Raw genomic sequence first — 22,625 nt, 5'->3', positions numbered from 1 at the left:
ACGGAAGACTATGAAGGAGAGTTGCGCGGGTGCGCGAGGTAGACACAGACCGAGGCGCGCCAAGCCCTCTCGGTGCCAAGACTTCCGTGCTGAGTCAGCAGCATAGGCACGTGCTAGTCACGTGGTAGGCCTGCTCCATGTCACGTGTGTGCGGCACAGGCGGAGAACTGTGACAATATCGAGCCTATTAAGTATATCTTAACGTCGTTAAGCTATCTCTAGTATACGTCGTCGGCGCTCTACCTCTTACGCTATATCGAGAGCGATATCGACGAGTCGCTTTTGTAGTCTCTTCGCTAGTTTACGCCTCTTATAATAGTCTAACGTTTCGGCGTCGTTACGAGCCTGAAGGCGTTAACGTGCCGTCTCGACGTATATAACGCTAATTAAGGAGGTATCGATACGTCGACGTCGTCGATTCTCTCGTAACGTACGCGCACGTTTAGCAGCCTTAGTCTCGCCGAGTTAGTAGAGCGCCTCCTACCTAATATATATACGCTTAATTACGGCGCGGCGAAACTTACTAAATAGCGTAACTGTTAGTATACCTATGTCTAAGTCGTACGTTCTCCGATATTATATCGGCGTACGTATTAAGCTGATTTATGCTCTTCCGCGGCGTACTATTAACGTATTAGAGACCGTCGTCGTCGTCGTCGTCGTCGTCGTCGCTCTCGTTAGAGTTATTCTCGATAGTAAGACTATCGAGTACTTACTTCGGATTAAACGGTACTAATCCTATCTTCTTAAATAATAAGCGAATCGTTAACGAGTAAAGCGTCTTCGTACGAATCGAGTAAAGACTCTCTAAGAACTTATAATACTAAAACGTAAGATCTCCGTATCGTATAGCGCTATCTATTAACTCCGCGTAATAGTACTTTAACGATTAAAATACTACGACGTCGAGAGGTTATAGAAGATACGTCGAGTACGGCGATAGATAAAAGAGTATAATTCTCTTATTCTAGTAGTATTTAATAAAGCTATACTCGATATAAGAGTTAAAGCCGTCGCTTATTAATATCCTATAGTACCCTTTTATACGCTCTTTTATTCTCCTATTAAAATAATATATCTACTTAAGTAGTATAGCGTCGTTTAAGTAACTCGACTTAGAGGAGACTAACGCGTATTCGTTAGGTAGGCTTAGGGTTATAGAGCGCTCGCTAATTATATCGCCTTTAAGAATAACGAATAGATCGATAAAGTCGTCGACGGCGTTAATAAACTTAATTAGCGTATAATACTCTTAATTTTCGGGATTAGGAAGGTATAGACGCTTATTCTTATTTTAACGCTAAGTAATAACGTAGTGCGCTCTACTAACGCTAATAGAGAAGCCTATCTCGTCTATATTCTATATATCGTCGTTAATAATAGCGTATTACTCTTTAATAGTCTAGAAGTAATAAAAGTACTCGACGATTAAGGTATAGTACTCGGTTTCTATAGACTATCGATAAATATTAATAGGCTTTCGCTTCTTAACTATAAACTTAGAATATCTATTAAGAAAGCGCCGCGTCTATTCGTAAGATATACGGGATTAACTATCGTCGTTATCGTACGCGTCCTGCGCGAGTTATAGTATCCGGTTTGCCATTTAAGTAATTATCGGAGGTCTTAGGGATAGGCCGAGTTCGTCGTAGCGCTTTATAAGCGTATAGAGAGCCCTCTCCTACTCGTTAGAGAGCCTCTTATTATATTCTCCTCTTATACTGGCGCCTAGTATACCTCGTAGTCGTCTACGTACGCATTAAACGAGGGCGGCGAATACGTCGGCGGCGGCCTTTATATTAGGATAATCGCCGCGATTATACGCGTCGTAGGCGTTAAGGACCTTCTCCTCTATTAATTGAGCGTTAGTAGATATTATTAGTGGTGTATATACGCGTTGAATAAAGAGTATAGAGAATTTATAGATATACGATCGTATCGCTATGGACGATCGTATCGCTGTGGTGCACTCGGTGGGGAGAACAACCGACGAGTGCTGACGGAGTGCACGGTTAGGTAATCAAACATGACATACACCACGATGAATGGCACAGCATAGCATCCAGTGCCAGTGTACGGCTACATCGCTGCTCCTCATACTCATACTACCTAGTATCTAGTAGTATTAGAGGTACATGTACCTTGCAGTGTACAACGTATTATTGCGAGAGATCCAAAGGAACATGAGCTCATTTCTACTTGTTGTTGGCTGCGCTGCGCTTTGTAATGCGAGCCGCCGCGTTCGGCCGTTTTGGAACACGTTTCTGTAGGTAGGTACCACTGGCCCAGTACCTCAGGCTGTACACATACCTACACAGTACCTTGTGGGATATTCAGTCTTTCTAGCTAGGTACCTAGGTACCTAGGTACCTAGGTTTCCTGTCTACTTGCCTCGTAGGTTTATAGAATTTCCAGCTGCTCTTCGAAAGTGGCCCAGAGTCTAGTCAGCGGCGCGTGAAATGCCATCCCCGACTTGAAGCACAGCGGCCTGATCCTAATGCCAGTGTGCAACAGCTGTAGCCGCATCTCGACATCCGCCGCTGTGTGCCTATCCTCACTCCGGTCTTCGAGTCATGGTACGGTTATGACTCAAAGGCGGAGATTCACAGACCAAACCATACCTAGGGAGGTAGGTACACCAGCTGGAACTCAGGTTGTCTGCTGCAAGGCACCAGTATGTCTCATGCGTCTGTACGCCTCCGCTCATTGAGGAGCAGTCACACTTAGGTAGACAGTCCCCTGTATCACCGCAGAGTCATAGCGTCTCCAGCCCTTAGAATTGTGCCTGTGGCTGACTTGATAGCCGTGAGCTGAGCGGGTAGAACAACCTCTGCGGAAAAGTCAGAGCTGATGTCTGTGCCAACACCCTGTTCAGCTCTCGACTGATCCATCATTTTGTTCGTCGTCATCCTCACTCTCTTCTCCAGGAAGCCTCTGTGGGAACCACCCAAACCTTCCAAAATCCACCGTCATCTCCTCAATCCCTCTAGCATCATTCACTTCTACTCCTTCTTCTCGTAATTTCTCTGCTTGTCGGTTCGCTGCGGCTCCATCATCCCCACGAGGACTAATCCCGCCTTTTGAATTGACCACCCGCTGCCATGGAACGTTTTCATCGTGGAAGAAGAACTTCTCGGGATCGTTAGGGTCATAGGCAGGCAAATGCTTGAGACAGACTCCCACTTGACGGGCTCGACGTGGAAACCCCACCAGGAGAGCGAGGTGGCCGTAACTGGTACATTTACCATAAGGGATCTTCTGAACCGCAGAGTAGACTGTATGATACCACCATTGCGCCTCTTCCGACTGCTCTCGAGGCATGTAGGGGGTTTTGAAGCGAAGGAATGAGCTCAAGACGTGCACCTACTGAAGGAATCCAGACCCAGATCTAGATAGAAATCCAAAATCTGGGGCACTCGGTAGTAGGCGCACTAAACAGTAGCCGCAGGCTGTTGCAGTGGCAGTGGGTGCATGGACCCCGGCGGCGTCAAAAGTGCATTGTTTACGTTGCTAGTATTTTTGCTTGGCCGCCTCCATCTGCAGTGACCGTCGGGAGCCCTCCATCTTCACCAGCAAAGGCAGGGATGTACCGTAAATCATATTTCTGTGTTTACTTTACGCGCACTTGATCTTTCCGCAACATGGCATTCCGCGGTACAGAAAGCCCCATGGACTTTGAATGGCAAGGGCATGGTCCCGTCGATCCCAGCTCTCCCTTTCATAAGCACATCATGGATGCCCAAGCCAAGAAGAGTATGTATACTATTCTCACTGCAATGCGCTCGATTCTAACTTCAGTAGGAACTCACAGCGAGTTTGATTCTCCCAGGAAAACTCCCAGCGCCGCCTCGCGCGATCTGAACAATCCACCGTCCCTCTTTTCCAATCTTCCCGCCTCACCGTCTCCAGCATCTCCGTTCCGCGCGCCCTCATTTACCACTCCTCGCAAGCCGTTCGATATCGACTTTTCCTCGGGTCCTGAGAACTCATCTCCGCTTGATCAGACAGACAATGACGATACACCCGAGGCCAAGCCTCTCCCGATAGAATTCAAAAGCGGTTCTCGCAAACCAGAACCGAGACGCAGCTCGTTGTTTGGACTCTACGGCAGATGGGCTCCTAGCCCAGGAAGAGGGGAAATTCGGAAACCCCACGGCGATCCCATTGCCAGACGGATACACAGGAAAAGACGACGGGCCCAAAAGTTCGACAAACAGTTGCTTCTTGGCAAACTTGACGTGGAGCAAACCGACGATAGTGAGGATGACGTTCCTCCCAGTCCATCGAAAAAGAAAACACCAAAGGTCGAAGAAGTGGGTTGGATTGCCGGCTTGTTCACGTTCATCCACACATATCCTGACGCCCCCTCGATCATCGCAAAATACCTCCAGGTCTTCTTCAACGCCGCCATTCTAGGTGGTTGTCTGTACATGTTTTGGTCATTCTATTCCACTATAAGAGCAGATGTGGACCGTGCCAGTGACGATGCTATGGCTGAAGTGCTGGCCGAGATGGCGATATGTTCGAAGAATTATGTGGAAAATCGATGTGGCGCGGACACCAGATTGCCAGCGCTCGAAGTCATTTGCAGCAATTGGGAGTTATGTATGAACCGCGATCCGAATGCGGTCAAACGAGCCAGACTAAGTGCACATACCTTTGCCGAGATTTTCAACAGTTTCGTGGAGCCTATCAGCTTGAAAACAATGTAAGTGCTCTGATATTACCGACGTGTACAAGGACTAATTCTGTTGCAGGATCTTCACCATCACTCTGGTTGTTGTTGGATTGCTTGTCAACAACTTCACATTTACACTCTATCGAAGACAACAAGAGCAGCACAATGCAAGCATGTATCGACCACCTTCCGGTTCATACCCCAACGGCCCAGTGGGTCAATATGGCTTGCCTCCGGGGACACCGTTCCACCAGGGTTATGTGGGCTGGCAACCCGACCAAGGGTTTGGCAACCATCAGCAGCAATTAGAATATCAGCGGAGTCCCAGCAAAGAACATCGAGCGCGAAGTCGCAGTCCTGAAAAGAAAATTTTGGCATGATGTATGTTACGATTTCATGAATGGAGTTAGCTTGGACTAGGCGCACGGCGAGGTTGGCACACGACCAGATTAAACTCGACTCTGTTGATATGTATTGGACAGAGGAAAGCAAGGTGCACTGATTTGGGTTGTTTCGAGTCTTGCATGGTTCAACTTGCATGCCGTGGCCGGAGGTCAGGGTACCCACAAATACTGGGAGATACTGGTAGCTAACTACCGTCAATATGATGAGGTAGCAGCGCGGTTTGATATATGTCTCTGTTCACTTTACGTTGTCCTAAGTTTACAGTACTAGTAGCTGTCGAGTCTCTTTGCCAGTCAATCGGCCCGGTCTCTACGGTAAGGAAATAGCCAAAAGTGGCACTCGTGCCGCCTCAGGCTCCACTTCACGCCCTTCACTGGCAAAGGTTCATGACTACATGCCAGGTCTTATTATATACCACTGGCAGGTTTTCGGTCTCGTGTAGGTAAAGTACGAACCGTGACTACATGTATCATTTCCTCCTCCGAGCCACCTTGGGTCCTGAATTTTCATTCTGACTATCCTTGATCTCCACAGAACAGAGAGACAGCAGTGATCCTCTCTGATTGAATTCTCTCCCCACCAACCTCTGGGCCAGTATAAGTACTGGTCCTCAAGATCTCAAAGGATCGCAGAATCTCGAAATCCCCTGGGCAGCCGATTCATTCTCAGGAGCTAAAGCAAAGTCAACATCGCAGCAGAAAGAATCAATCAACCTGTGACCAACTTTCACTGAGTGGAAGGACTACAACTACAACTACTACAGGACATACCACAAATCACCAAAAGTACCTCTAGTACTAGCAGTACCTCACTTCACTTCTCTCCAGTCCGTACCAACTCAAGTACTCTGTATAATACCCACTTCACCACTTCGCTCCTCTCCGTACCCAGGTACTCGGTATCATGGCAGAAACCAAAACCAAAACCTACACCATCCGGCACGCCCGCCAATCCGACGTCCCAGTCATCCTAAGTCTCATCCGCGAACTAGCAGACTACGAAAAAGCACTGGACCAAGTTCATGCCACGGAGCAGTCGTTGTTGGAGACGTTGTCGTTTGTTGATCCCTCGAAAGAGGGCGAGTTTACGGAGGGGTATGCGAAGACCTTGTTGATTTTGGACAACAACAATGGTGGTACCGGCACCGGAGGTGACGGTGACACCGGACACAACAACAATACCACCGACAGCGATGTCAACAACTCCGGTACCATCGGTGGTGCAAGCACCACCTCCGGTCCCTCCGTCGCCGGTATGGCCCTCTACTTCCACAACTACAGCACCTGGACGGCCGCGCCAGGAATATACCTGGAAGACCTGTTCGTGCGCCCGTCACACCGAGGAAAAGGGTTCGGGGTGGCGCTGTTGCAGGCGTTGGCGAGAGAGTGTTTGAGACTCAATTGCAAAAGATTGGATTGGAGTGTTTTGAAGTGGAATCGCCCCAGTATTGAGTTTTATGAGTCGGAGAAGGTTGGGGCGAAAATGTTGGATGAGTGGGTCGGGATGAGGGTTGATGGGGAGAGGCTGGTGAAACTTGCTGGTGGAAAGAAGGAATGATTGATTATGGGGATTGAAAGGTTAGGTACTGATGTGAAGTACCTGGTAGATACGGTACAGTACCTCAACTGGTAGGTAGGTAGTAGGTAGACACGTCTTCCTGTTAAGGATAAAGAAAGAAACGAGACATTGAAACAGAGAAGACGAGGGACTCTTATTGATTTGTACTACTGAATACATATAGGTTGTACTTCAGTCGCTTGGAGGTGCCGCGTTTGCTGCTGAAAGATGTGGTTTTGATTTGCGGACATGCCGGTCAGCAGTCGAGAGATGGACAAATGTTGAGGAACGAAAAGGGCGAGATGAACAACGAGGATAAAAGAGAAGACTCAGGAAAGAAATACAATGATCAGGAGAAGATTGAGAGGAAGCCGAAGTCCACAGTCAAGACTGTTCTCCTGATGCAAAACTGCTGAGACTGAAGAATCCGGAATTCCGGGGCATGAACACCAAGGGGACAAGGAGAACCAAGATGGAAAAGATATAGCAATCATCAAATGGGAGGCGGCACAAGAGCGACTTGAGTCTGGGATGTTGACACCCCAAACACGCCGGACCTGAGAGCTCATAACGTTGACATGATAGCAATTGCTTTGACTGCCTCAATAACTGACTGGACGCCGAACGCCCGCTCTTATTGCTGCTCCTTAGACATCTGAGTCGAGCCCAATAAAGGTAGTCATCCTCAGATATTGTGTGGCAATGACCCAGACACATCCGATGCCCGCTGCGATAGTTATCGTTGCCCATCGACCAACCGAGCTGATCATATCGCTGATTCGGAGTTGAGACCGTGGTTCTGGCCTCGAGGTCCGACCGACCCAAGCAGCGACATGTTCAATGCATTTGAGGTCTGATTCGCAATCAAGAGTAATGCATAACCACAAACAGAGGAGACGGGCAGCACCGTGACCAGTGACATAGCATCCTGAGGCCATTTGGACCATTGTATCGCTCACAAAACCAAAACACGAGCCCAGCAGCGACTTTCCTTTACATAACCACACAACAAGAATTCTGCTTCTTGGCTTGTTGATAGAACATCTTGCTCTGCGCGCTCAGTCCGTCGCTCTTGGCTACCAGACTATCAATCTTCTCGCCACGCTCTAGAACACTCTCAATGGTCTTGTGCAACACAATTTTGGTCTCGTCCAGTTCACGCTGGACCTTCATGATGCTGTCTGCCTGATGCGGGTCCTGGTATTTGACCAAGTACTCCTTGAGCTGGGGGAACGGTCGACTCGTGACGCTGGGGCTGGCGTAGCTGGACCGCGGGTTTTGTGAAGTGAACTCGTCAACGATCTTGGAAAGCACTTGGTGTGCCACTAGGGCTGGGTATTCGGCGTCGCTGATGATGATGCCTGCCACACCCTGACTCGAGCCGTAGGCGTGGAAGGTATATGATTTCTCTTCAATGTCCTGGCGCACGCCCGGTTTGGTGCGTTCCGCCACTGTCTTTGCGAACATGGTCATGAACTCGCCGTAACTGAGCATATAAAAACTTGTTAGATCTTCAAGAGGTCTGGCTGGTTGTGACATGCGCTAGAACGTAAGGTAAACACACCTGTCTCGAGTGAAGCGGGAGAAGGACGATAGGTCGCGTTCAACGGCCAACTCGGTGGCGGGAACCGGGTCATTTCGAAGGATCTGGTCAGGCTTCGTGTCAGTGCATGCTTGTATACGATCGGCACTGAAGAGTGTAGGGATGCCGTTGCCTTACTCCGATATAGTAGATCTTCATGGCGGCGGTGTGGTTCAAGGGGATATCGGCAGGCGAAGGGGCGGGGGGTGTTGGGTGCAATAAATTCAGTCGGCAGGATCGGGAATTTCAAGGAGACTGTGGCCAATATTCTCAAGAGATCTGTTGGAATCAGCAGGCGACAATGTAGTATAGTACTGTACTAGAAAGGGAGAAGTGAAGCAGTAAAGTGAATGCGGTGCGGTGCCTCCAGACAAGTGTCAGCGAGGCTCGAAACATCGCGTCACATGGCGACTCGGAGTCGGAGTTGGAGTCGTCGCCTCTCACAGACACTAGAACTACAAGTACCAGTCATTCTTTTCTACAGGAAAAAGAGACAAATTTCGTTGTTGCCAGAGGACGAGGGTTTCCTGCTTGATCCGACGGGTTTCAGGTCTTGCTATCATCTCCGCGGCAGCATATATTTCTTGATTTGGTCAGGTCGGCATCGTGCGAGTCATCCATCGAGTTTTCACCACTCCCAATTCACGTCGGATCTTTTCCTTCGCTCTGCCAGACGTAACGCCAGATTTTGATTTCCAGGCTTTGCCCTGACTCGAGGCAATCATGTCACAATCAGCCTTTCAATCAGAAGCACAATGGTTGTCTCAGATGGCCGCCATGAGACAGGCCATTGCCGAGCTGAGACTGCCACCATTGAACGACGCTTCGCAAATGTATGGTTCCGATATCGATCTGGATGAAGAATTGAGTGAAGACCTCGACGATGACATCTGGGACGTCGACGATGCACTCGATGAAAGCCCTCCAAGCGATGCCTTCGAAGAGCCCACAAATGGGTACAAGGCTCCAGAGGTGGTCGATGGAGTCTTCAACCGAGCCTGGCTACATGGAAAATGTGCTGCCTTCGCCCAGGCAAGATCTGGCCTAAATGCCTCCGAGTTGGAAGAGCAGATCATTGCTCTACTTGCTTCAGACAGTTCTGATGATGAATTGCAAATGTCTCTTGCGGATATTGTTGGATATGATGCCCTCGATTTGGTCATCGAGCTCATCACCCATCGTAGGGAGATTTTGGCTGCTTCAACTGCTACTAGTCGTCAAACAGATGGGCTTTTCGCACAACTTGAGACTCGACAAGAACGCGAAGCTGCCTTGAGCCGGCAAGACTATGAACATAAACATGCTTCTCTCGCTCCAGCCTACGACCGTAGTGAACGCAGGTACCCCCATGTCTACAAGTCTGATACTGCCGGATCCGGAAACATGCTTGATATTTCTGGAAAGCGGTACGCCCTGCCCGTCGGCAGTTCCAGAAAGGACTATCCCAAATACGAGGAATTCACCATTCCGGCCTCCAAGGTTGGCTCGCTTGCTGCGGGTCAGAAGCTGGTCAATATTGCCGAAATGGATGGGCTTTGTCAACGCACATTCAAAGGTTACAAGAGTCTGAACCGCATGCAAAGCTTACTGTATCCGGTTGCATACACAACCTCCGAGAACATGTTAATCTGTGCTCCCACTGGTGCTGGTAAGACAGATGCTGCCATGCTCACCATTTTACAGACAATATCCAAGAATGTGGTTCCAAATCCAATCGAAGAGCCTGATGCCACCGACTTCGTTGTCATGGCCGATGACTTCAAAATTGTTTATGTTGCCCCAATGAAGGCTCTTGCGGCCGAGGTGACGGAGAAATTGGGCAAGCGATTGGCGTGGTTGGGCATTCAAGTGCGAGAGTTGACCGGCGACATGCAACTCACCAAAAGGGAGATTGCCGCCACCCAGATCATTGTTACTACCCCTGAGAAATGGGACGTCGTGACTCGAAAGAGTACGGGTGATACTGAACTGGTACAAAAAGTCCGGCTCCTCATCATTGATGAAGTTCATATGCTCCACGACGATCGTGGCGCCGTCATTGAATCCCTAGTGGCCAGGACCGAACGCCAGGTCGAAAGTACGCAGTCACTAATCAGAATAGTCGGGCTGTCCGCCACTCTACCCAACTATGTTGATGTTGCAAAGTTTCTCAAGGTCAATCTCAATGCCGGTCTGTTCTACTTCGACGCCTCCTTCCGACCCGTTCCACTAGAACAACATTTCATCGGCGTCAAAGGCAAGGTTGGAAGCAAGATGCAGAGAGAGAATCTTGATTACGTGACCTTTGAAAAGATCAAGGAGCTCTTACAGGAGGACAAGCAGGTGATGGTCTTTGTTCATTCGAGGAAAGACACTGTCTTGGCTGCTCGGACACTTTACAGCATGGCGGTCGAGGATGGCTGCGCAGAGCTATTCGCCCCGAGCCCGGACAGTCCTGCTTATACAAGAGCTATGGCCGATTTGAAGACGACACGTGGTCGCGAACTTCGTGATATTGTGCCGAAGGGATTTGGTTGCCACAATGCCGGCATGGCTCGTACAGACCGTAACTTTGTGGAGAGGATATTCTCTGATGGTGCTATCAAAGTCCTGTGCTGTACTGCTACACTGGCGTGGGGTGTCAACCTTCCCGCCGCCGCCGTGATCATCAAAGGAACCCAACTTTACAGTGCCGAAGCTGGCAAGTTTGTGGATCTGGGAATTCTGGATGTCCTACAAATCTTTGGTCGAGCCGGTCGTCCTCAGTTCCAGGACAGTGGTATCGGCTACATATGTACTACTCAGGACAAGCTGCAGCATTACCTGTCCGCTGTGACCCAGCAACGGCCGATAGAGTCAAGATTCTCTCAGAAACTGGTGGACAACCTCAATGCTGAGATCAGTCTGGGCACAGTGACATCAGTGCAAGAAGGTGTTACATGGCTCGGCTACTCATATTTGTTTGTTCGCATGCGACAGAAGCCGGAAGCCTACGGTATTGACTGGAACGAATACCAGGACGACCCTCAGCTGTTCCAGCGTCGCCGGAAACTGATCATCGAGGCTGCAAGAACACTGCATCGAAATCAAATGATCATCTTCAACGAACGGACTGACGAACTTCGAGCGAAAGATGTCGGCCGGATCGCCAGCCAATTTTATGTCCTTCATACCAGTATTGAGATCTTCAATGCCATGATGCGCCCGAATTCCAGCGAGGCGGATGTATTGAAGATGATCAGCATGAGCGGCGAGTTTGACAATATCCAGGCTCGAGAGAACGAAGCTCAAGAGCTACATCGACTGCGTCAGGAAGCTGTTGCATGTGAGGTTGAGGAGAGAAGGGCTGCTCCCAAGAGTTCAGAGGACGAGAAGGAACAGAGAGTTATCGAAAACCATGCCAAAACCAACATTCTCCTTCAGTCGCACATTTCGAGAGCAAAGCTGGAAGATTTTGCCTTGGCTTCGGACCTGGCATATGTCGCTCAAAATGCTGCTCGAATTTGTCGAGCATTGTTTATGATTGCGTTGAACCGTGGTTGGGGCTACCAATGCCAGGTCTTACTCTCCATGTGCAAAGCCATTGAGAAGCAAATCTGGCCTTTCCAACATCCTTTCCACCAGTTCGATCTCCCAATGTCGGTGCTGAAGAATTTGGACGACAAAACGCCTTCATCCAACATTGAAAGCCTGCGAGAAATGGAATCGGCCGAGATTGGCAACCTCGTCCACAACCAGAAGATGGGCAATACCATATCCAAGTTGCTCGAGAACTTTCCCACCATAGCGGTCGAAGCCGAAATAGCACCTCTTAATCGGGACGTGCTCAGAATGCGCCTGTACCTATATCCGGAGTTTGTCTGGAACGATCGGCATCACGGTACATCCGAGTCCTACTGGGTCTGGGTTGAAAATTCGGATACTTCGGAGATATATCATCACGAGTTCTTCATCCTCAGTCGTAAGAAGATGCATGACAACCACGAGCTCAATTTCACAATTCCTTTGGCCGACCCTCTACCATCACAAATCTACGTCCGGGTCATCTCTGACCGGTGGTTGGGGGCAGAGACGGTGCATCCTGTTTCGTTCCAGCATCTTATCCGTCCAGACACCGAGAGCGTTTACACAGATCTACTTGACTTGCAGCCACTTCCTATCACTGCGTTGAAAAATCCCCAACTTGAGGAATTGTACGGACAACGTTTCCAATTCTTCAATCCCATGCAGACGCAAATCTTCCACACCCTTTATCACACAGCCAACAATGTTCTTTTGGGGTCGCCCACCGGTTCAGGCAAGACTGTCGCGGCCGAATTAGCCATGTGGTGGGCCTTCCGAGAACATCCAGGAAGCAAGGTTGTCTATATTGCTCCGATGAAGGCCCTGGTGCGCGAAAGAGTCCAAGACTGGCGCAGAAGATTGGCTATCCCGCTGGGTCTGAAACTCGTTGAATTGACCGGCGACAACACTCCAGATACAAGGACCATCCGGGATGCCGACATCATCATCACCACTCCCGAGAAATGGGATGGTATTTCTCGATCCTGGCAAACCAGATCCTACGTCCGACAGGTTTCGCTCGTCATCATCGATGAGATTCATCTCCTCGGTGGTGACCGTGGACCGATTCTCGAAATCATTGTTTCGCGGATGAACTATATCGCAACTCAAGCAGAGACGGGCTCCATCAGGCTAGTTGGTATGTCCACCGCATGTGCCAATGCAACAGACCTGGCCAACTGGCTGGGAGTGAAACCCGGAAACAACCAGGGTCTGTTCAACTTCCGTCACAGTGTACGACCAGTTCCACTGGAGATCTACATCGACGGCTTTCCCGAGCAACGTGGATTCTGTCCTCTCATGCAAAGCATGAATCGACCGACATACTTGGCAATCAAGAACCACAGCCCTGAAAAGCCTGTCATCGTCTTTGTGGCGTCTCGAAGACAGACACGCTTGACTGCCAAAGACTTGATCAATTTCTGCGGGATGGAAGAAGATCCGCGCCGATTCCTGCATTTCGACTCGGAAGATGATCTGCAGCATACACTATCCGCGGTGAAAGATTCGGCACTGAAAGAAGCGTTGAGTTTCGGGATCGGACTGCACCATGCTGGATTGGTGGAATCGGATCGAACGCTGGCCGAACAACTGTTTGCGGCCAACAAGATCCAAATCTTGGTTGCTACGTCGACATTGGCCTGGGGAGTCAATCTTCCGGCGCATCTCGTGGTTGTCAAGGGCACACACTATTTTGACGCCAAAATCGAGGGCTACAAGGACATGGATTTGACCGATGTACTCCAGATGCTAGGAAGAGCCGGCCGGCCGCAGTTTGATACCTCTGGGATTGCTCGGATCTTTACGCAGGACTCCAAGAAGGCGTTCTACAAGCATTTCTTGCACACCGGGTTTCCGGTCGAGAGTACTCTGCACAAAGTGCTGGACAACCATCTGGGCGCCGAAGTTTCTGCCGGGGTCATCACGACGAAACAAGACGCTTTGGACTATTTGACTTGGACGTTCTTTTTCCGCCGGCTGCACAAGAACCCGACTTACTACGGATTAGAAATGTCGGCGGAAGAGCAGCAGGAAAGTCAAATTTCCGCCAGACAGCAAGCCGCAGATTACATGGTCTCATTGGTCGACAAGTCCCTGGACGATCTGGCCGAAAGCGAATGTGTTCTTGTGCACAATAACGGCGACGTCGACAGCACACCGTTTGGCAAGATCATGTCGTACTACTATCTGAGCCATTTGACCATCCGTACATTTTTGGGCAGGGCCCGCAAAACCCGGAACAACACGACCTTTGCAGAAGTGTTGGCTTGGATCAGTCTCGCGACCGAGTTTGACGACCTTCCGGTGCGCCACAATGAAGATCTCATCAATGCCGAGCTGGCCAAGAATCTTCCTCTTGACACTCCAGGACTGCTAGATGGTCTGCCAATGTGGGATCCGCACGTCAAGGCTTTCCTGCTGATTCAAGCATTCATGTCTCGTGTCGACCTCCCCATCAGCGATTATGTGGGAGATCAGATCTCCGTGTTGGACCAAGGAATCCGTATCATCCAGGCCGGGATTGATGTCATGACCGAACTCAACAAGTTCGATGCTGTCGTGCAAATGGTCCGATTGCTGCAATGTATCAAATCCGCCCGCTGGCCTGAGGATTATCCTCTGAGCATCCTTTCTGGCATTTCGGAAATTTTCGATTCGAGTCTTGATGGCAAAGTGCCCAAGGATCTCAATACCACGGCAGTTCTGGCGAGCAGGCACGGGCCCAAGACAATAGATGGGCTGATGAATGTGTTTGGAATCAATAAGTCGTCCAGCGTTCGTTCACAGTTTGTGAAAGCTGTCAACGCCTTGCCGGATATTACGTTGACTGCGAGTGGAGATACCGACTCTCTCCAGGTGACTATGAGACGAGGGAATCGTCTTCTTGACCCGGAGGCAAGGATTTATGCGCCTAGGTTTCCTAAGCCGCAAACCGAAGGGTACTTTGTCGTTGTTCTTCCTGCTGCTGCTGCGGAAGGTAAAGGTCGTGGTGGTGATATTCTGGCATTGAAAAGGGCCAATTGGACTACAAAGACGAGGAATGCAGATGGGAGTACGAAGAGCAGAGCTACGGAGGTCAGCAATGTCAGGCTGAAGGTTCCTGTTGAGGCTGTGGCCGAAACAGCTCCTGCTGGTGCTAGTACTAGCAGCGGAAGCGTCACACCGGCACATCCCATCGTCAACTTGGACATTTTGGTCATGAGCGACTCGTACCCTGGAATGGAATGGCGATTGGAAAATGTCAAAGTGCCAGTGGTGGTGAAATCGAATGCAGTCGAGACCGTGCAGGTTGATGTCGATGAGAGTCTACACAAGAAGAAGGGACAGGAGAATAGATAGCGGAATAAGTTTCGATAGGAACAAAGACAGTCGGACTAGCTGTGATAGAGTGATAGAGTGATACGGTTATAGCAAATGCAGATGTAATAACCAAGGCCATTCATTGTTCCTTAGGCTTGTTCTGTTCTTCCATTCTTGGTCTCGGAGTCAATCAGCTCTGATAGCTATTGTGCCTGTCTAGTACTCATTCACCGGTGACGAGTGTCCAGCTCCACTGCGAATGCCAATATTACCGCCAATGGCTTGATAGAATAAAATAGGATAGTCGATTCCATTCCATTACCTACACTCACAGCTGGACCTGACTGCCTGGGGATGCTCAGGCTCAAGCCATCACTAACACGCGCGCCCCATCCCAAATTCCCAATCGCACAGTCTCATCACTCTCCCATCCCCAAGTCCCAGCTAATTAGTCGCTTTGAGTCTTAGCCTCAGCCCTCATGATGGCCATTGTCTTGCCATTCCATTCGATACCATAACCACTCTGATTTTCCATTAGCTGCGCTTCATTTCGCAGACTTGAGTTGAATACGACCATGGCGGCGTCAACTTCAGTAACCTCCATGGACCACCGCTCCTCCCACTTACCAATTGTAGGGTCCAGTTGCGAGGCTTACAACGGATCACCTGAAGCCGAAGAACAGTCTCAGCCACAAACAATATCTTCCAACTCTCTAATCTCCATCTCCAGCGCCACCACGGCGCGGTGGACACGAATTTCAAAGTTGTCAAGAGTAGTCGATCCGATGGCGCGGTAGGTGTGGAATAGTTGGGTGGGTGTGGTCGTGGCGGTGGGGAGATGGGCTAAAAGACCGCTGGGGGGGAGGAGATGGGTGGTGAAGTAGGCTAGAAGGAGTGGATCTGGGTTGGTTCTGCGGGTGATGGTTGTGGGTGAGAGAGTGGTGGTTATTGTGTCACTGTCGCTATCAGTGTCGGTGTCGGTGCTGGGAGTGTCGGTCTCGGTGTCAGTGGAGCGACTGTCAGTGTCGGTGTCGTCGTGGGCTTGGTGGTTGGAATCGGAATTGGAATCGGAGTCGTGGCGGTTAGTATCGTAGTCATAGGAGTCGCTATCGTGGTCAGTGTCGTAGTCATAGGAGTCGCTATCGGTGTCGACATCCGAGTCGTGGTCGTGGTTATAGGGATAGTGTTGGGATTGAGGTTGAGATTCGGATTTGGCTAGAAACAAAGGAGGAAGGACGACCTGGTTAGTAATCCTCACATCAACAACAGAGTCAGATCGGGAACAAGTGGCATCTTCGAGGCTGAGACTGAAATAGTCACGCTGAGGACATATAAGGGTGTGGGTACGGCGATGGGTACGGGCAGATGGAGGATAGTCGATCATGTATGATGTAGCTCGATTAAGGGTGTTGCTTGCATAATTCAAACCACGCCTGTATCTTAAATGCAGTGAGGATACGACTGGATGCACATGCACTTATCGACATGGATCTTGCAGGGAGAGGGGGATCTCCTTGGAGGGATGTAATATGACAGAACACCAACACGCACATGGGCAGAAAATACGTTAGTGTTGTAGACCACCACTCACTTTGATGATGAACCATGAAACCATGCCCAACCGGTCTGCCACGGTAGATCGTGTCGAGCAGGCAGACCATAGGAAACACGACGTTGGAGGCTCGAATCGACAGCTCGGTGATAATGCTCTCTAATTCCATGTCACCCCTTGTCGCGGCGACTTTTCTTAGGGTTGCCAAGCGGAGGTAGGAGGATCTGAGTCCTTCTAGACAGTAGTGGAGACCCATTCTGACCTTGCCTCCCCTACTCGTTGTGGAAGAGAGGTGTCTGGACTGAGTCTAGTTTTGCTTTGTCGGATTGGACCAGGGTCGGGATTGGTAAGATCGGTGAAAGTGAATCAGACTGGGCAAGGAGTGAAGTGAACCTCAAGTCTCTCTCTTGACCACGAGTCTGGAATGGCTGAGATCGATTAAAAAGGGCAGATGCTAAACGTAGGAGAAAGACTGGGTGAAGCTTGAATGCCAAAGGGTTGAGGCTGATCTGGGTAGGGAAGCAGGTAGAAGAAGAGAGCCTACCGAGCACCGATGGTGCGCCTTGAGGCTGAGCGTGAAATGATATATGAGAATAGAGAAATTTGATTCAAGTTTGAAGGGGCGAGAAGGAGGATGTCAGTGTAGGGAAAGGTTGATTTGAAGAGATGATAGATTCGCATCAACGGACAGGTATGAGGAGAAGACCGGCTAAGTGTATAGTCTGTTCCGATTGTGTTCTTATTGAGCATTGAACATCAATAATACTTGATTGAAACCACTGCAGTGAAACCTGTTGATAGCATTGTTGCTGCAAGAATCGTCCACGGTGAAGTTGACCAGAGAGTCTTACAATTGTTTCTGGCTGGACAAACAGGGAGATTCCATTCTGAGACTCCCGGTTCACTGAGGCTTCAGTAGAATCGAGCGGTGTCTCGGATAATCGCAGATAAAAATGGTTGAAGTTTGAACGTGGTGAACCTATTCAGAAGCCTGAAAAGAGCCTGAACAGTGTTGACGGCAGCGGGTCGCCCAAGTAGAGTAAGGGTGATTTGATGCCATGTAAGGCTCCGCATGTTGACCCATGACAAGGCTGAGGCTGGGGAGGCCTTCAACGACAAGAACGAAAAGAATACATAGCAACAGTGACTGCCTTACCGTTGATTTAAATTCGGCAAGCCAAGTACCTGCCGGATGAAATACCGCTTTCCTACCTTTCTGACGCCCTAATACCACCGACAGCCTTCGACTTCGCGTTGGAGAGGCACTCATCCCAGTTGTTGGCCGTATCGACTTTGCGACGGTATTTTCGACTTCACCCGGGAGTGTGCAGCTCGTACGCCCGAGAAGGGGCCGCGACAACGACCGGGCAATGTGCTTGACATCTTACTGTTCTTTCAAAATTGATCTTCTCTCGACAGTCTCTCCCCTCCCAACGATGGCCGTCCTTGACATTCATAAGACTGTCAGCAAGCATGTCGTAGCTGCGCCAAACGGAATCTAAATTGTCGGAGCCGCATCTGCATGATCAACAAGCAAGCTGTCGAAGACTCACCTGGCCCCTTTGCATCATTATTCATGGGAAAGTGGCTTACCTGTGCAGCCGAATCAGGCCAAGCCGCTCTCCAGTCAGACTTCAGGAATGGACATTCGCTTCGAGTCCATCACAATCACCATTATTCGACCGTTGCGACCCCGGCAGGATTCAAAGTCTATTTGTGGGGGTTGCAGGCCGTTTTGTTTCAGGGGCTAACGGCCATCCCGAAAAGTCCGAGGTCGACAGGAATAGTGGTCGATAAATAAGATTACAGGGTTGTGAAGGTGAGAAACACCGAACATCGGTTCTGGAATCCGATGGGAACACCATGAATCACCCATGGTCGATTCTTCCTTGATCGCTCTCCATGAATGTGGGATGTGAACTCTGCAGAAGAAGGAGAGAATCGTTTTGCGATAAGCATATACTGTATCCCTTTCCGCCTGCAGTCAATGACGATACCCTCAAAGTTCAGTTGACGTTGTGTCGGAGGATTTCGAAGCATGTCAACCAGCAATGCAACTGGGCGCCACATGAGTGAACTAGAAGAGATCTGAAGCACGCCAGGCCATGGATCCTGGTAGCCTTGCCGGTGTGGTTGAGGTTCACAAGTAGGGCCTCGCTTCGAGATTGGTGGCAGTGGTGAGATTATACAGCCTGGGCATGAACTCGCGGAAGAGGTGTGTTGGGGTCAAAACAAACAACCCTATTGACGGCCTAATGAACTATGCTGAAAGCCGCAGATTGTATAGAGTACTTAAGGCTTAAATGCGTGTTGATGCTGGCACGACCTAGCGGGTGTTAGCCTGGGTCCAAAATTGTAACCCCTCGACCCCTCTTGCGCCCCTCTCCATCAGAACCAAACTCATAGCGAGCGCTAACACGATCTAGCTCACTCGGCGCCCGTCGAGCTAACCTCGGTCGGCAAGGAACTCGACTAGGATTCCTGGCCAAGCCACTGATTCAGGCCTGAATTTGATTGTGTTGTACACAGTCGGCTCCGATGCCCCACTGCCAAGGAACACTTACGTTAGCTGCAATTCCTAAATCTCGCTACCGACCCTAAATAACGCTCGATAACGACGTCGACGACGAGGTTTAACACTCTCTAGAATAATCTATAGATCGTATAAGATACGGTATTCTCTTCGATTTCTATAGTATATATAGAAATGCTCTATATACTATAAAGTAGATAGAGCGAGAGTAAATATAATATTTTTTTAGCGCACCTACTAATAGTTATAAGCTCGATTTACGACTAACTACCCTACGAACGACTAATAACCGAATATATTTATTCGTAATACTTATACTCTAATACGAGAATTAATTAATAGTATTAATAGAATTATTCTCTACCGTAATCGAAATAATAGTAGTATACTATAAGGAGTCGACTCGCTCTTCTTAGAGTGAGTCTACTATCTTCGTTAGAACTACTTCTATTCTAAGTACTCTTAATAACTAGGATAACTAGTATAGAGTCTTTAAAAGTAAAGTATAGACTAACGGATTATAGTAGTATATTAACCTCTCCTAACCTAAACCGATTCTATTACTAGAGCTACTTAAACTACCTCTCTATATTAAATTAAATATCCTTATATAGAAGGAGAAATAGGCGCTAGATAGGAAAGATAAAGACTACTAACGTTAATTAAAGCTATATCGATAATAGACTACTCTAATCTAACGTCTTAATAATCGATTTAATAGAATAATATTTCTATCTAACCGTCTATATTACGAAGATAAGTCTATACTTTATCGTCGACTAAAGATATTAAGAAACTATCTAGAATCTTTAGACGCGATAAAGAGGTAAAGTCTCGTAAATAGATAGTATACTTTAAAATAAGTATTACGAAGTAAAGATTTAGAGATATAGTTCTATTAATAGAAGTTATTATATAAGTAGTATAAGGCTCTATATATAATAGAAGCTATAGAAGATATAGTATAAATTAACTTTCTTACTACTATATAATCGTTATATTCGAGTATAGTAGGTTCGGAACTTACTAAGTTCTATAACTAAAGAGAAATAGAATATATATTATTATATAATCTTATTAATATAATTAAAGACGTATATTATAATTCGAAGAAATTAATAGCGAAAGTAGTATTATACTTAGCGTTTAGTACTTTAAAAGAAGAAAAGAAGTAATAGAAGAAATCTAAGTATATCTATAGATATAAATACTTCTATAACGAGTACTATTATCTAAATTCTTTATAATAATCGAATAACTAGACTCTAAACTCTAAAGTTAATTATAAAGTATAGACTAAATTAAATAATAATAAGATCTTATATAAGTATATTAAATAACTTATTAATAAGAATAAGAGAAAGAGTAAGAATAATTAATAATAGTAAGAAGAACTAATACTCGGAGTATTTATTATATATTTATATACTATCGTAACTAATTATAAGTTAAAGAATTACTAGATACTCGACTTCGGATCCGATATATATATATATAATAAGCTAGAGAACTTTATAAGAATTAAAGAAGCGACCGATATCGATATTCTTATTATAGGGATAAATTAATATTCTATTAAAGTATTTAGAAGCGTTAAACTACGTATATCTATTAAAAACGGAGTTAAGAGACTTATATTACTCGACGTCGCTCTTATTCTAGGGTTTATAATAAATCTAGTATCGCTCTCTTACTTATATAATAAGAATATTAACTAGAATATTATACTAGATAAAGCCTTAATACTAAATAACGAGTATTTATACTACGTATAGAGAAAAGATAGTTACTAGATACTCTTCGACGACCCTATCTTAGCGTCTTAATAACTATATATATCCGACTCTATAATTATTCCTTCTTCTTCTTCTTCTATAATCCTAAAGACTACTTCTAATACTACGGTATCGAGATTAGTTAGAGAAGCTTTTATTATAAGACCGTTAGCTTCTCTCGTAATACTCTATACGCGGGCGGCTTCCGATATAGCGTTAGCGCCGATAAGATAGACTTCCGCTACTACTGCTACTATAGCTTAAGGAGATAAGCCTCCCTATAAGGACTCTCTAGATAGACTATACGCTATTATAGAGTATATAGAATATAAAGCGCTTCGGTACCTACTAAATATAGTAACTAGACTTCCGAAGATTAAGAAGATTACTTCTATTTAATATAAGCCTTATCGATTATTAAAAGTAATCTAGATTATCTCTCGAAACTTATTATAAGAAGAATTAGCGACGAGACTATTTAATAGAGTCTCGTACGACTTAATATCTCTTAATATAGTCTATAACGAAGATAAATAGATTAGCTATTTTAGAGATTACTATATAAGAATATATTTTATCTATATATATCTACGAAAGTATTAATTATTCTAAATAGTTTAAGACTTTATAAATATAATTTATATAAGATATAGCTATAATATTAAGTTTATTAGAATAGATAGAGAAAGATCGCTATCGAAGATCTACGATAATAACGTACGAGATAGAGATCTAATAACTAAACGAAGTATACTATATACTCTCGCTTAAAATAGTTATACGAAGCGAGTAGACTAATTACTTATTAATATAGCTTAAATAATACGTCTATATATAAATCTACTAAAGAATCTATAGTCTAAGATAGTAAAAATCGTAGAATATATTCTAAATCGATTATTATCTTATACGCTTAGCTAGAAAACGCCGTTCGAAATACTATATAAATAACGACCTAATATCTCGTATATATACGTATACGACTATAAAGTCTATATATTATAGTATAATATTTTATAAAAAGATAAACTTTAATAACGCGCGTAGATTAAATATCTCGCCGAGTACGATTTAATAAATATCTTTTAAATCTAGCGATCTAATAAAGACTAGATTATATAAATATAAGACGTTATTTTTAACGATAACGAGATATTTTTACTACTTCTATCTAAAGATAATAAATTACTATCGATTAAGTTAATTTAGCTAGATATTAAAGTATACGAATTAATACCTAAAATAGATATAATTCTAATTAATTCTAAAAACGACTTAGTATCGAATTATTCGGAAACTACTTTCGACTAATTAGAAGCTTAGAAGTCTTAGACGATATTAATTTCTAGCTAATTAGAGACTAAGAAAGCTAAATTATATAAAGCGCTAACTATACGCGATTCTATAGATATATATCTTACTTCTAACGCTATATCTAAATCTTCTTCTTCTTCTTCTTCTTAACTAGCGATATCTATAGAGCCGATAGCTACTATAGAAGTAATTATAGGTTTATAAGGCTCGCGGTCTATAATAGAAAGTATTAAGAGATCTCGCCGCGCTACTAGCCGAGAGGACTTCGCTGCCTAAGCCGCGCGCTAGGACGCCTCTACTTAAGAGAGCTTCTAGAAGAGACGCGAGCCTAAACGAAAGGGCTTCTCTAGTAGCGCCGTACTCTTATTAATATCGCTATATTCTTC

At 46.5% G+C, this 22,625-nt stretch overlaps 6 protein-coding genes across 6 annotated transcripts; 3 read left to right on the top strand and 3 right to left on the bottom strand.

Annotated features, from left to right (window-relative positions):
• Positions 1-2,871: 2,871 nt before the first annotated feature.
• HMPREF1120_07061 (methylated-DNA-protein-cysteine methyltransferase like protein) lies at positions 2,872-3,321 on the bottom strand (the record flags this gene model as incomplete). Its single annotated transcript, XM_009161275.1, has 1 exon — positions 2,872-3,321. One exon carries the CDS (start codon positions 3,319-3,321, stop codon positions 2,872-2,874), a length of 450 nt encoding a protein of 149 aa, XP_009159523.1.
• Positions 3,322-3,641: 320 nt separating this feature from the next.
• Positions 3,642-5,058, top strand: HMPREF1120_07060 (uncharacterized protein; the record flags this gene model as incomplete). The annotated part of the gene is made up of 3 exons (XM_009161274.1): positions 3,642-3,753; positions 3,802-4,708; positions 4,758-5,058. 3 exons carry the CDS (start codon positions 3,642-3,644, stop codon positions 5,056-5,058), a joined length of 1,320 nt encoding a protein of 439 aa, XP_009159522.1.
• A 928-nt stretch (positions 5,059-5,986) lies between these two features.
• Positions 5,987-6,640, top strand: HMPREF1120_07059 (GNAT family acetyltransferase; the record flags this gene model as incomplete). Its single annotated transcript, XM_009161273.1, has 1 exon — positions 5,987-6,640. The coding sequence occupies one exon, from the start codon at positions 5,987-5,989 to the stop codon at positions 6,638-6,640; it is 654 nt and encodes a 217-aa protein (XP_009159521.1).
• A 993-nt stretch (positions 6,641-7,633) lies between these two features.
• On the bottom strand, positions 7,634-8,381 carry HMPREF1120_07058 (synaptobrevin like ykt6; the record flags this gene model as incomplete). The annotated part of the gene is made up of 3 exons (XM_009161272.1): positions 7,634-8,126; positions 8,205-8,287; positions 8,361-8,381. 3 exons carry the CDS (start codon positions 8,379-8,381, stop codon positions 7,634-7,636), a joined length of 597 nt encoding a protein of 198 aa, XP_009159520.1.
• A 310-nt stretch (positions 8,382-8,691) lies between these two features.
• Positions 8,692-15,203, top strand: HMPREF1120_07057 (uncharacterized protein). The gene has a single exon (XM_009161271.1). It carries the CDS (start codon positions 8,946-8,948, stop codon positions 15,102-15,104), a length of 6,159 nt encoding a protein of 2,052 aa, XP_009159519.1. The 5' UTR covers positions 8,692-8,945; the 3' UTR covers positions 15,105-15,203.
• Positions 15,204-15,750: 547 nt separating this feature from the next.
• On the bottom strand, positions 15,751-16,873 carry HMPREF1120_07056 (uncharacterized protein; the record flags this gene model as incomplete). The annotated part of the gene is made up of 2 exons (XM_009161270.1): positions 15,751-16,280; positions 16,657-16,873. 2 exons carry the CDS (start codon positions 16,871-16,873, stop codon positions 15,751-15,753), a joined length of 747 nt encoding a protein of 248 aa, XP_009159518.1.
• Positions 16,874-22,625: the final 5,752 nt, after the last annotated feature.

This window comes from Exophiala dermatitidis (genome assembly GCF_000230625.1).
Source record: "Exophiala dermatitidis NIH/UT8656 unplaced genomic scaffold supercont1.6, whole genome shotgun sequence".
Classification (NCBI taxonomy): Eukaryota; Fungi; Ascomycota; class Eurotiomycetes; order Chaetothyriales; family Herpotrichiellaceae; genus Exophiala; species Exophiala dermatitidis.
The sequence above is the reverse complement of the archived record's forward strand: the minus strand, read 5'-3'. Positions and strand labels throughout refer to the sequence as shown.